The 14939-nt window shown below is 37.3% G+C and overlaps 2 protein-coding genes across 14 annotated transcripts in view; both read right to left on the reverse strand.

The window, feature by feature from the left end:
• The window catches only part of LOC107221585 (bromodomain-containing protein 2), a 34173-nt gene extending 22963 nt beyond the window's left edge, over nucleotides 1-11210 (reverse strand). For 3 of the 13 annotated variants that reach the window (XM_046737392.1, XM_046737386.1, XM_046737379.1), the window contains exons 1-8: nucleotides 10130-11210; nucleotides 8508-8589; nucleotides 7822-8120; nucleotides 7260-7308; nucleotides 4997-5038; nucleotides 3657-3905; nucleotides 3328-3522; nucleotides 1169-1786 (exon numbers count right to left, since the gene is read on the reverse strand). In XM_046737392.1, the coding sequence (XP_046593348.1) occupies nucleotides 1169-1786; nucleotides 3328-3522; nucleotides 3657-3905; nucleotides 4997-5038; nucleotides 7260-7308; nucleotides 7822-7832 (1164 nt within the window). In that variant the 5' untranslated portion in view covers nucleotides 7833-8120; nucleotides 8508-8589; nucleotides 10130-11210. Of the gene's footprint in view, nucleotides 1-1168; nucleotides 1787-3327; nucleotides 3523-3656; nucleotides 3906-4996; nucleotides 5039-7259; nucleotides 7309-7821; nucleotides 8121-8507; nucleotides 8590-9254; nucleotides 9746-10129 lie in introns of those variants that run through there. The other 10 variants (XM_046737381.1, XM_046737380.1, XM_015660624.2 and 7 more) reach the window with 10 other exon arrangements.
• Nucleotides 11211-11440: 230 nt separating this feature from the next.
• On the reverse strand, nucleotides 11441-13312 carry LOC107221576 (ribosomal RNA small subunit methyltransferase NEP1). Its single transcript, XM_015660614.2, has 4 exons — nucleotides 13045-13312; nucleotides 12553-12796; nucleotides 12121-12329; nucleotides 11441-11982 (listed from the first exon to the last, which is right to left on the reverse strand). The coding sequence occupies exons 1-4, from the start codon at nucleotides 13186-13188 to the stop codon at nucleotides 11869-11871; spliced, it is 711 nt and encodes a 236-aa protein (XP_015516100.1). The 5' UTR covers nucleotides 13189-13312; the 3' UTR covers nucleotides 11441-11868.
• Between the last annotated feature and the right edge of the window lie 1627 nt (nucleotides 13313-14939).

Consider the following 14939-nt stretch of genomic DNA (forward strand, 5'->3'; position numbering starts at 1 on the left):
TTTACTAACACATCTAGCGTCGTGTACAGATTTTTTGAGTGAAATTTGTTTTCAAAAATGTACTCATATTCAGAACAATATGGTACTTTATTACTCCATTTTTCAGCAATATTGTACCAGGCACGTGAAAAAAAAGGTAAGAAATTAATTTAAAAAAAGAACGCCAAGTTAACGATGTAGATGTGCCTGGTGCGCAAACAGGATCGCTGCTATTGTGCGTGTATGAAAACAGGTGTTTCTTTTGCTCCACAATTTTTATTTGCCAAGAATTTTGCTGAGCACACACATCTATACATTAAAAAACGGTAATGCGCATAGGTAACGTTCACTTGTGTCGTACAAGACATTGTCGATTACCTTAGCGTTGTAAACAGTGGCACAAAAAGTTTTCAATTTATCTGTCGATACATATAAATTTCTTTCTTCTCTTTTCAGAATGATCTTGTGACACAGGCTTTCTGATAACAATATTTGACATGGTAAAACAAAAGAACCCGATCACCTGACATCAGTTTCAAAAGTATTCACAGGGTTTCTACTAATATGCGAAAACAAAATTTCCTGAGGATTCCAGATTTTGCCAACGCAATTTATAAATTTTGCAAGTGTATCGAAGAAAAATCATTCATGGAGTGCAAAACCGTTGTATCGTTCTGAACGTTCAAGATTTTTTTTATTTAGATACATGTAACCGGATGAAAGTTTTTTATACCTAGATTTAGAATCTAAGTATTCTCAACGTTTTAAAATTAAGATGGTTAAATGGTAACCATTGAAAATAGCTCTTGAACGTTAGAAAACCTTTGTGTAGCTCAGCTCTGCGTTATTTATTTTACAGGAGGTAAAAGAAAACCTGATACTAAAATCTTTTCACAATCTCAAATTCGTTATTTGACATGTTTCAGAAAAATTGAAGATTTGTCAACCAAAATTTCCTGCGAGTTCTAGGTTTTTCCGATTTGTTCACGAAGTAGAATCGACCCTGAACCCTGAATTTATTATTGTATATTATTTTCAAACAATAACAAAACCGGGCGAGGAGAATCGTTTCATATTTGATAAATGAAGAAGAGACTGACGTGTAACAAAAAAGCACCGCTTCAGTATTTTACAATCAAATATGAATAGACGAGAATTAGGAACAGACAAGGTAACAAAATAAGCTTACCTTCTTGATCTGTCTCCCTGACTCCCGTCTCGTCGAAATTTTTGCATTTTTCGATTCTAGCGGAGGGTGATATAGCGGTTCGAAAGAGTTTGCCGTTGGCGTTGTTGTATCGGCCTTTCTTTTCACTCCTTTCTTGGGCTTGGCGGGCTGCGCAGGTGGCATAACTGTAGGAGCAGCAGGAACAGGTGGGGGAGGAGGAGCAGCAGTCGCAGGAGCCGGTGCAGCCTGCGTCTCCATTGCAGGTTGGGCGTGGTAGCCGCTTGTAGGAGGTACAACTTGCTGGGGTAGAGAGTTGTGTGTAGCCATAGGCGCAACTCCTATGCTAGCTGGCGGTGCTATCGTCGTGGTGTTTGTGCTTCCAGGCACTGACGTCGGGGCCTGAGTGCCAAGGGGAGGCATCGGAATGATGCCTGTCGTTCCAGCGGACGTTGCTGAAGGGGTTAGACTATTCGGAACGGTCGAGCTTACAGCTGCTGCAACCGAGGATGGTCGTCCTCGTCCAGCACCGACTGTCACTCCTGGACCAGCGCCGAGTCTTCCTGTCACGGCCTTTTTACCCTTCAGTCCCTTCGGGACTGGTGGATCTAGCTCGACCTCCTCCTTTGGCATTTGTGCCACCTTTTTTTCAACACAATTTTCATCATTGTTAGAGAAAGACGAAATGTCCATTGTTTATACATTGATGGAATATGTTCAATTGGCCACGTAAAAATGGATTTGAAGGTTGTAACGTTAATGTAACGGTGAATTTTTGAAAATAATCGCTAACTCGATATTCAGGATTGTCTCAATTTCATCATGAACATCGTGGCTACAAGCATCTGATTTTGAAAATTCCCCAAAATTTCTCTGTTTTGGTCAAAAATACTAGTAAACATGAAGTTTATGTCTTAAGTATACATATTTACATTGTTATTATCTTTATAAACAAATGTTCACAATCGAGTGAGAGCTGCACGTAAAATAAGAATTTGAAAAACGTTTGAATGAGCGACAGCGAGATTTAAATTATGAACAGCTAGTTTAAATTATATCAACTATTGAAAAATTTTGAGATCGCATTGAACACCATATTTCGTTGAATTTTCAAAAACAACTGAAAGTATTTAGTAAAATTTCTGATCTATATAAAAATCTCAAAACTTTGTCATATCCAGAAAAATTCCCTGACATTTCTCAGTTTTCCAGATAAGTGGCCACCACGTTGAAACATAATAAAGCAGAACATACTTATATTTTGGTCACTCAACTCCTTCAAAAAAATCATAAAAGTATAAGACAGGGATTTTTGGTTCAATGCTTTGTTACGTTAATGTTACACAATTCAACCCTGCATGTAAAGTTGAACAGATCGCTTCAAAGTCACTTCAGAATGTGTATTGGAAACGTAGCACCAAAATTTCTCAAGATTTCCAGATTTATTCAGGTAATTTTTATAATCTTTCACATGTTTCTAATATACTTATGATTCCACATTTATAGACTACTCAAAAACAATGGTAATCTGATTAAACATACTCTTCAAATTATCTTTTCTCAACAATTTTTAGTATTTTCGTTTGATGCTTGTTCTTGCAATAAAATTTTTAATAAGAATACATATTTACGACCCGAAATTGGTTATTTAAGAAGAACTACAGCAAAATTTGTTGGACCCTCAAAAAATGCCCGGTGTGTACACAATTTCTGAAAATTCCAAATTTTGCAAGTTTATCAAGCAATAAACACTCTAACTTAATTACTCGCTTGTTACTCAGGGTTTTGAAACAAGGTGTAGCCCATTTTTTTAAAGTTGAGAAAAATTTCAATGCAATAGATATCAAGTATAGAATACAAGAGTCTTTCACAATTTTGAAATGTTTCCATTGAGAAATCTTCACACATAAACTTGAAATATATTTCTTGTGAGATTGAAGTTAATAATGTTGTTGTTACATTTCACGTACATAGAAAAAATGGTTGTCTCAAAATTTGAAGTATTTTCAAGAAATTAGTAAACCCGTAATAGAACAAAACAGTAAAACATAATTGACTCTAAGAATAATTATTTGAAAAATTTTTTTTCAACAATCACCCCATTTAAATTTTCACTTTCCAATAGACATTTTCACAGGCACTATCTAGAATAGACAATAAAATAGTGTAAAAATGATTCTTACCTTAGTGAGAAACAATTTTTCCAGAGCTTGCGCCATCACTACCACATCTTCTCCTGGCTTATTGTACACGTAACAGTTGGTGAACATTGTGTTAAAGTCCTGAATGCACTCCTTTCCAGTCCAGTAGTAATTGTTCTCCAACCGTTTTTTTATAGTGCCAAGATCCATCGGTTGTTTGATGATTTTGTGGTAATCCTGGCGAGCGGTGATTGAATAAAAAAAAATTACAACATGTCGTAAAAGCTTGGAAATAATGACTCGTTTGAGTCAGCCAATCTGTTACTTTCGAACAAGCATTTAATTGACGTAAAAAACATGATAAACCGTACTGGCAGATTCAGCTTCTTGGCATCTACCGGCTGTTGAAAAGGCCAGACAAACTGGTGTTTCCATATTGGTTTGAGGACACCCTTTTGCAGATATTGAAGCTGGTTGGTAACGCGACCAGGTCGATTAGGTGGTGGAACTACAGGTGGCTGTACCATGCCGTTTACCGGCTCGACGGGCGGCTCATCCCTCGGAGGCGGTTCCTTTGGAGGAATAGCCGGTGCATTCGACGTTTTGCCAGGTGCGCTCGTCTGCGGTTCAAGAAACTGTATTGAATCTCAAATTTCTAGCCCCGTCAGAACGAGTTTTCATTAAACAGGGCAGAGACCTACGTTTACTTTATACAGAATCATTGACATCTTAAAAACAAAAAAACAGTAGCATCTCATTTCTTACTCAAGGCGACTACGAGTTTCTCATTTTCATGCATTCCTACACTAAATAATAGCTTGACAATGATTTGTCAAACAAAGTATATGACGGTTAGGTTTAATAATGTATATTTAAGAAGAGCTGACACCTGGAACCAGCATGATTGGAATTAGAAAAAAAAAAAAAATATATAAATTAATTGCTGCACAGATCAGACGTCGGATAAGAATATCATGCTCTTTTGAAATCTACCGCACTTGACTTCCAACTATAGCTGGAAAGAAGTTCTTGAACGTTTTTTCGCATTGCTAAAACTAGATCAGCAATGTTATTTACAACAGTAATAATCTCAATTGATCTCAAACATGCGAAGCTAAATGGAATACTTTTCTCATTCATGCAACAAGCGATTTGGGCTGCTAAGTTGTTTAGTTAATCCAGAACCACTGAAAGCAATTTACCATTTTTCAATTTTTTTTCTGTCACTTTATATGCAAGAAAATTTTATTAAGCATAAATTTTACTCAGAAATCAAGCAAGGCAATAAATATTAATATCACAAGCGAGGATTAGTTTAAATAAGCATGAAAATCGTAATAGTTTTTTACAAAAGTTGAAGTGATATTAACACGTGTTTCTTTAGTCAAAAATTTACAGAAAAACTACATTCGGGTTAACTATACTAAACGCAGTTACAACAGACGATAAATTAAGATTTTGCGACTTGAGCCCAAGTCTTGCTTTGTTAGAATTTACATCGTTACTTGCATATAAAGGGAGAACTAATTGGTTGCGTTGAACGACTCGACATTTTGAAACTGACAGAATGAAACTCAAAATGAGCATTGAAGACAAAAAGATGAAAAAAGAAAACCAAAAACAAATTTGCAAAATTAGACACCCATTATATTAAAATATATAAATTTTTTCTTGTAACGTTAGATAATAAACCGTCAATTCATAATCTCACCTTGGGTATATTACACAGCCTCTCTCGCTCCTCCACATCTAACTGCAATTCATATACATACATACTATTCAGTCAAACAGCACACATATGTCTTTTCATTATTATTGCTTTTTTTTTTTTTTTTTTTGTTTGTTTTTATGTGGTTGTTACATTTTTTTTATACATAGGTATGCACGTGATGGAAAATAAGATTGCATGAAAACTCTTGGGTCATTCCCATGCAGCGAGTGAACACGAGAGGCGTGTGAATAAGTGTGTATAATGAAGACAGCAAGGTATCAAAATTTTAACTATGATCCGCATATTCAATTTACACCACTCATACCTACGCAATTATTTGGGAAATCCAGATGGGATGTACTTAATTATATTGAATGTTAGCCGTCAATATCTTGCGCAACAAAGAACAAAAACACATGCACATATAATATTAGTATATAAAAACAAAAATAGGTATCAAACGTGGACTTTTGAAAATGACAATATTGATGCTAGTTAATTTTTTTTTTTTGAAGTTTTCATGCTCTTTTGTTAGTAATTTAAGGCGATGTTAAGCTCAGTGAAGAATTAAGAATCACTGCCAATTGACATACTTGGCTAATCTAGCGTTTGAAGATTTATAGAATTTAGTAACTTCTACAAGTCGAATAAAATTAGTTTCCAGCTTGTCTAGCTGAGCGATCTTAAATGAAAAGTTAAAAAAATTTCTGTTTTACTTGAGCTTTTAAGAAAGATAAAAGAAAAAGAAACTGTATGCAGTGAAGATCATTTTAAACAGACAAGCAAATGTATAACATTGCGTTGTAATAGTGGAGATGTTATGCAGTTGTTAATAGATGCAGGACAAACAAACAAAAAAGGGACGATGTTCCAAGTGTTAGATGAAAACGTAAAAATTTATTCCACATGTTGCTGCCGTTTCATTCGATTTCTCCCATCTTTTTATTAACCGTCCGTCGGCTATCGTCATATCTGACTTTGGCACGTCCTGGTATCTCGGGGTGGGGAAGTGGATGCGGCTTGGGACCCGCATAGAAAAAAACTTCCCGGTGGTATACGCTCACACGCGCAAGAACGTTAGTATGCGTCAGGACCTTGCGAAGTTAGGACCGTTCAAAATTTGGAAGTGAACGAATTCGTCACCGATAGGCGGCGTCAGTTTTTTCGACTTTTGAGGTACGTATAAAATCCACATTTTCTCGTTAAAAATCAAAGTTTCTGATCCTATTTATCAAGTTTACCTAAATAGTATATCATGACACTGTTGTGAGACTGTTTTTTTACCTTGTTCCGAGGTTGTTCGCATGAGCAAAGCGAGTCTGAACTGTCATATAACATATCAACATTCATTTTTTCATTAATAAATTACATGTTTTTGCGATAAAAATATTGTGTTTTCATCAATACTTTAATTTTATCCGAAATTTCTCCTTTCGCAATAGCCCATTTTCGCACGGTGAAATAAATAGGTTTTTTGGAACCGAGCCCAATGTGAGTAGCTTTTTTAGAAAGATCATAGTATCAAGAATAAATCCCTAAAATATTTTTTCTTAATAGAAATTTGGGTTCAAGTATTGATTTTTTAGTGAAATGGTCATATTTACCCGTTTTGCATTATTTATATATTTTTATTTGTTAATTGGTCAAACATTTTGGAATGAAAACTGCTGGAATATTGAGATGAGACCCAAAACTGGTTCCCTGAATTTTTCGGGAATTTTCGGATACTCCTAAGTGGCTTGAAAATAGACGGCGGCATAGTTAAAAAAAAGGGATAGCCGGCGGAGGGTTGATCTTCAATATAATTTGATTATGAGTAGTTAATGATGCCTGACAACGAAATAAAAATTGTGAACATAAATCAGATCTCGACACTATTGTTAAACATGCGTTTTGAGCTGGACGTAGAATTACACCCGTGAGAAATAATTCGTGAACAATAATCGATACTCTAAGGTTGTATAAAGTGAAGCGTGTAACTTGATTGTTTACCTAATTTCTATTTCCAAAAAAGAATAGAGATCAGGATGTAAAGTTGATGGTCTTATACAATCAGACTCAGCCAATTTCGGTAGATAAAATTGATATTGAGTAATTCAAAAAGGTGCGAGCCTCAGTTTAAGATACTTTAGAATTTTGATAATAGTATTAAAAGTCTTTTCTCTTTCCTTTTTGAAATTATTTCAATATTCTGACACAGAATTAAAAAGGAAAGCTTGATAACTCGGTGCTTGGACAAAATACAATCTTGTCAATAACTCACCGAGTTGTTCTGCGATATAGTGTCCACCTGCTGCATCTTGGCTTCGTTTCTGTAACATAAAGAGAGAAGAAGATTTGATTAAAACTGCAATAATTAATACAGTCTCGTATCATTTTGCCACTGGAATTGTAGCATTAATTATATTTTCAGAGAATAATTGCCATATTGTGTATATATACATTACAGCCAATTGTTGAAAAAAACACTTCTCAACTTATTAGCCAATATACATGAATTTCAAATGAGTTACTTAAATAACCGCCTACAATATCAGAAACCAAAAGGATCTTTTACCACGTTAAAATCGCGCCAATGAAACGAAGAAAAAAAATGTGAAACCGAAGAAAAAATCATGTAGAGCAGTAATCCTGCTGCTGACGGCGCTGCCTGCTCCTAAAATACTTTAGAAATGAGACGGATAAATATTTTTGATATAAATATATTTTTTATACTTCTATTACACGTGTGAATGAAAAATGATGAAACGGTGAATGAATAAATTCTAGTGAGAAAAAAATGAATGAATAGTTTGAATCACGACGAGATATCCAACTTTACCCACCTTTCCGACATATATGGTACATAAATGCTACGCAGCAGGTTGCAACTGCTTTACGTCAACGTTACGCTGCTTGACACTACGAGGCTTCGTCAACAACCAAGCGGGCAAGGATATACTCGGAATTGAGCATCGTAGCTCGCTAATTGGTTGCCGAGATGATAGGGCTGCGACCTGGGAGGTTGGTGCCAAGGAGGCATAACACTACTCAAGCCTACCGAATAACGGCGGCTCCAATGTCAGCCCTGTACGCTGCAGCGATTCGCCGTACCTCCGGCCAAGACTTGCGACTTTAGCAACATCTGATAACATAATAAGAGGAGCCCATATTGTACAGCCCTGACACAGGTTTCTTCATTCTTCTCGTGAAAATCATTCTCAGATTTTTACACAATTCATTATTTCATCTTAACGAACGAATGATTTAAAGTTAAAGAAAAAATAAATAAACATGCAAACACTTAGCTATTCTACTACAGATTTGAAGCCGTACTCAGTGTAGAGAAAATCTAGTTTCAGTGAGACTGTATCTGTTCAATTTCTTACAATCCCAAAAACGTTATTAATATGAATTGCGTTTCAGGCATTGTGAATATCATTTTAGTTTATCGATTATCTGCAGTTATCAGTAGTTGCGAAGAATATAACTGAACTATTATATGAAATTACCAATTTTTCAGCAGACTTACTCAGTTATCCTCGGGTTTCGTGTCTATTGACGACGTTCTGATATCGATTGTTAGACTCTCTCGCTCTTCAGAAAAGACGTTTCTATTGTACAAACAGAAAAACGAATGTTGATTAACATTTCTACAGCACAGATATTAAAATTTGAAGCTAAGTATTTCAAAATCATTGGAAAAACGTTCAGTTAAAATCTAATTTGACCGCAAGACAGAGGCTTCCTTTCTGAAGTGTTAAAAGAGACTCTTTAAAAGATGCTAAACGATGCTGAAGTCAGCTGAAAAATGATAATTCATGAATTTCTACAGAGCTGCCATCGTTTGCCAATGATCAATCAAGTAAAGTGAGTTTCGCAAGCCCTGAAGCAGCTTAATTCATATCACTGCTTTTGCGTCTTCAGTCTAGAAAGTTTAACTTTTTCATAACATAAATAACGAAGCGACTGGATCCACATCTCAGCCATCAGTGATCGACAAAGACGCGTCGGTGAAACAGACGTGCATCCTTCGTTGTGGAAGGGTAACGACCAGAAGAATAATTTCAAAAAGCGAGCATTCTTACATTATCGTGCAAGTATTTGAGCTACGAGGCGCACGGCATGTCCTGCAAGTTCTTTGACTTTATTTTGTCTATCGACAATACTAAACTCTGCGTAATGAGAAACTCTTACGGAGAAAAAAAAGAGAGAGGGAAGGAGAGAGATAAAGAGAGACAGTAAGAGACACTACAGATAGACTAACAAATGAGCATACATCATCAGCTTTGAACGTTTTTTTTACCAAACCACCTTTACTTCAGAATTGTTCACTTAAAAGTCCATCACATGAGTAGTAACACAAACTTGAACGGCGTTGATACTTTCCCTGATCATCGTTCAGCGTCACAGAGTTGATAGAACAGAGTAAAGCATGTCGCACACTGAGGTGGTGAAGTAACAACATTGACTAAGCTCTCCCAGCAGGGGTATGAGATGACAATTTGATGCGAAGGAATGATGCCTGAACACAATATATATGCAGAGAAGAAGACGACAGGACGATCGACGCGGAGAACTAGCAGGCAGGCAGTCAGTCAGTTGGAGGGAAAGGCGAACAACGCGACACGACGGAAGACGAAGACGAGGACGAGCGCGGTGACGCGGGGGGTAAACAACTCGGCACTCGATGTTTCGAGGGTAAATAGAAGCTAAGCAAAAGAAACGAACGGAGGATCGAGCGTCGGCGAGCGAGGCGACACGACCACTGATGCTTGAATCGTCGCTCGTCCTCGCTCAGCCTCGGCCTCGGTCGGTCCGTCGGTCGGTCCGTCGGTCGAGCTGGCTGGCGGGATCCGCGCCTAACCAAAGCGATTGAGAAGTACGTCAGTGTCGCAGAGAGGCTTGGAGCTACCGAATAATGAAAATAAAGGGATTTGCGACGCGAAAGAGAAGACTCGGCGGCGATCGGTGTTTGGGCTGTTTTTATTTCACGTAGGTTTTATTCAACATGGCGGTTAGCCCACTTTGGAAAGAAAGCTTCGAGGTCTATTGATATGTTTCCCTTATTTTTACGGGACACCGGCGTACATGCACTGATATTCATATCACAATTTACTCGTGTGGCACTCAGGATTATAGAGGACCACCTACCTGATGATTGCCGACGGTTTTTCAATTGGAATTTTATCAAAAACACTACCACTACGCCTCGGAACTCGCTCTACGCTTTCTCCCTGGCTCGCTAGCTTGGTGTTATGGCCGATCCGTTCCCCGCCGCCAGCCGCCAGCCGCTGCCCGCCCTCCGTCACCTCACTCGCACTATCATACAATTTATTCAGGGCAACCCACTCACGTTTGTCCGATAATTATTTCACCTTGCATCGATTATTTTATTTTGATATTTTATCAGTACCCTGCACCGAAGTCCGTAGACATTTTCCTCGGGACTTCTATAATCGGATGCTTTTCCGTACCCATGATGATCTCGGATCTACAAACTAACGATCGCAGCACCAACAATGGCTACGCATTCTTTGCAACGTACGAATGGTCCGTTCCGACGTTCCCCCAAGTCCAACGGGCGACAGCTTAATTTTCTCTTTTCCTGGATCATTATCGACGAGAACTTTCCCATTCACCTTGTACCTAGTTAAAAACACTCGTCCTTGGTGATTACATATTTTTTTAATAACAGGGAGACAGGTTTGTGTTAAATGAAATAATGTCGTGCTGTAAATACGTTCGACAACGCAAGCGATGCCTTTATTATTCAACGTCAAAAGTAGGCAGTTTGTACCGCCGTTCCGTATCCACCCATAATGCATTGGCCAGATGCTACAAAATCTATAATAAAACCTAGAACATTCGTGTCAAACTCCGCGAACCAACCAAAAAACAACTTTATAAATAATTTCACTATTTAACAATAAATTACACGTTCTAAAAAGAATCGATGTAAATTTCGCGAGTGACGTGTACGCGTCAATGGCTTCAACAAGTTCCGTTAGCTGACTAAAATGGCCGCTGAGGAACAGCCCAAGTTCATGTTTTTCCCAATTACCATACGTCATTCACTTAGAAAACTTTTAGCGAACAATTCTATTTTCGTTTGTTAATTTACCTGTTGAAAATGATTCGGACTACACGCTTTACGGATACTCAAATTATCGGCCAAGTATTGTTCGGAGCTGCCTACGTACATGGACGATATCGTCAGCCATATTGCGATGATGACGAAACGAAATCCTATATGTATAGCGAATAAGGGAGTTCAGTAACCTCCCACAATAGGCGTTTCGGTGCTAAACGGTTTTTCTCTCCGCTACGAATTTTCCAACAAACCAATCACGCCGCGCGCGCGATGTAGGAAATATCTATGAATCAAAAATACTCTTGAAAAATAACAATTTACATCAGCGGGATGGTTGGTTTATGGCTAAATAAATTGTACATACATGCATGTAATTATACAGATAGTAATTTAATTGCATTGCGCTTTCTTGTTACTCGACAACAAACGCTAATTTACTATATTACAGTAAATTATCACTAACAACCGCAATTGATCATTTTCCAGTTTCATAATACGTAAAATTATGTCCACTACATTTGGAAGACACAGAAACAAACAGTGTACAGTTTCGAATAGTTGGAAGGACGATTTTATCTACACTAATAATTTCTGGGAAAGAGTACAAAGTAAATTATAGAAGCTAAGGATTCAGCTTTTGGTGTTCTACGAAATTTTCAATAATAATTTCGATAGGTATTTTATATTTACCTATTGGATTAACAAACACAACCATTAAGTGTAGTCGAATGATTATGTAGAATTGCTTTGTACACTGATTACATATATTCAATGTTTTGCATATAGGGTATTTCTTAAACTAAATAATCCCCCAAACTTCTTCAAATGCTGAGCACAATTTGCTACAAGTCAAGGCCCCAGAAAGGGGATAATTACTTATCGATATCGTATCTTCCGCATAATCCGGATTCACCTGAAATCATTTAAGAACATTCAATAACGAATCAAAAACATGTAGCCAGTTAAATTATAAAACTATTTAGGCATCCATTTACCATCAATTAAACTATTAACTGTAAATGTGTTTTGACAAACTTTTACACAAACATACTTGACCGTGCGCCATGGCTCCTACAACAATCGCAATTGGTTCTTCAGCAAGGACGAGTTCACGCGGATTCTGGACCTTTTTGGCGCTGAAAGACATTGCAAGTTTCCTGCAACCCACTGGCAGATGATCCGTGACTGGATTTTTAATAACTTTAAGTAATTTCATCGGGCCGTCAGAAGCTCGCACATTAAACTTATGGAGCAGTTGTACTGTATGAAAAATGGGAGAGAATTATACAAGTGAAAGTGTATTCATTATTAAGAAATGATGTAAGAGAATCAAATAACTTGTTAATAATTCCAAGGTTTGGCTTTAGAGTTGAATAAAATGTAACAAGAAGTGGGGGTAAATTATTTTTGGAAAAACTGTTTGCATAGACTGAGAAGTAAGAAACGACTGGATATATCTTCGAGAGTAGAAACAAGTACTCACCCATGAGACCAGCGAAGCGTTTAAACGTCCTAGGTATCCTTGTTTGTGGATTAACTTCAATCAGGACATTTTTCTCAGTGTGAATATAGACTTGTAATAGGCCAGCTCTGTTCAGCGGACTGTCCATCAACATCAGGAGACATTGGTGCGTTATGTCTGGCCTACAGCTCCCAGGCTCTCGGTTATTTTTCTTCAACATATTGGCATGATCGTCGCAGTTTAGTAGTTCAAAACTGTTACCGACCTATGAGGTCGTTGCAAAAGAAAAAATCATAATTAATAAGTGACATTTGGGAGCAAAAAGAATGCGACTAGCCTGAACACCGTGCCTGACAAATTCTTTTGCTTAATAGCTTATTATCACTTTTGACCAATGTATTTATTGACAGCAATGGAAAAAACTAATTTTCACACAGTCTAACTCTGTGCAGTGTTCCAGTTACTATAATAATAAGAGGTAGATTCAAATTTGTGCAAAAAACCTAACCTTACCTTGACGGATTCTAACTGGGCTTCGTCCAGTATTACTATGAGACGTTTCTCCTGATTTTTGATGTGGGCAATTTGTAGATGCTTTGGCATCGGATCAAACTCAAATTCGTCTTTATCTTCACCATGTTTTCTTTTCTTACCCATTTTTTTCTACAAGCTGACAATACTAAAACAAACTCGATCCCAGATGAGGAAATTTCATACCACGTGCACGCTTGTCGCCATTTGCAATTCGAAATTGAATCAATCGACAGTACAGGTCGATGGTATCTGACTATTCTTAGACGTTGTTCGAGATGTCGATCGTCGATTATTGACATTGTGTGTCTATCGGTATCAATGTTCGAACTCAAGTCAATTAAAACAAGAGATAATTAAGTTTCGGAAAATTTTCATTTTAAATGTGCTCATACATGTAATACACGCGATTGCAGATTTCTGAGATAACATGATTGTGAAAAGTGTATTTCCGTAGAGGATATCACTACAAATTCACGGGTTGCGATAGAAAAATGTGACTAAGTTTCGAGAGACACTGTAGATTCCGCATCTAAGTCTAAAGAAATTTCTTAACATGTTCGAAATTCAAATAAAACTTTCAATTATTGCCACCGGGTTCAAGAGCGCAACGTGGCGGGTGAGGCAGGCGGACGATGATTGATCGTAGAAACTTTTCCATGGCTGAATTGAACCTAGCAAATTATGCCTGTAATAAACTTGTGGAAATATCCAGTTGTCCCTGCTTTGTGCCCTCGCCTATAGAATAACCGACGGAAAAATTGGAACTTAAAACTCAATGAGCGCGACGTGGTAATCGTATCAATCCAATAATTACCAATTGCATTGAATTGAATGTAAATTATGAAGTGTAGAGAGTTTTAGACCGAAAAATATTAGAAGAAAATTACACATGTTTTTAACATTGTGGTGATATTATGAAAATGATGATATCATAAACGATCAGGTATCGCATAATATTATCGCTCAGTAAAGTAATTTTGGTAACGATTACTTGAATTTGCGTACGTTAAAACGTTCGCGTTAGGTACCTAATCTTGAGATTAGATCCATTATCCGATGATATCTGATTAGCATTTATGAACAGGTAGCAGCTGTCCACGCATACCTACATCTTATGTGTGCAGAGATTAAAACATCAGTGAAAATTATATTGTACTCTCCGCTCTTTTACATCGGTTATCTCTCAATAATTTCTCAAAATATACGGGTGGCACAAACGAGGTCTATAGAAACTAATTATTCAAATCTGTTTCTCAATTTCGCGCTGCTGAACGTATCGATTTTTATGCGTGGGCACTGCACATGCGCGTGGTCAGATTCATAAAATTCGTACCGACCATGAACGTTATAAATTGATCTCGTTCGTGACCTCGGCAGGATGGCAGCTCTAGAAATCAGCACATTCGCGATCTGCTTCACAGGTTGGAAAACTTCCACTAAACTCTTGGCCTGTCTAATTCGATGCCACGTGCCATCGAACAGTTGGTCATTCGTCAATGATTATAATAGTTTTCCTAACACTCATTGATTTATCGAGAACTCGGCGACTAGAGACAAAGATAAAAATGGATTTCTCCCCTAGCAGATGCCGTCTAATTAAACTCGTTTTCTAAAATTTCACAACTGACGGCATTCGTTACATAATTACTGCATATATCAGGGTTGAAATTTGTCAAATATGCTTGAATTTCGACGACGACTGGAATTTAACTAATTCTGCTTCAGGAATATCATTCAAGTAATTATAAGCGCAACTTCCAGAAAACAAATGAAAAGAAAAAACAGTCGAAATCACGATCTTATCTCCGACCAACTAGTCTAAAAAATTTACCCCAAATAAATAATGTACGAAAAAAAAACTGCCGCGTGCAATT

The sequence above is a fragment of the Neodiprion lecontei genome, chromosome 4 (assembly GCF_021901455.1).
Source record: "Neodiprion lecontei isolate iyNeoLeco1 chromosome 4, iyNeoLeco1.1, whole genome shotgun sequence".
Classification (NCBI taxonomy): Eukaryota; Metazoa; Arthropoda; class Insecta; order Hymenoptera; family Diprionidae; genus Neodiprion; species Neodiprion lecontei.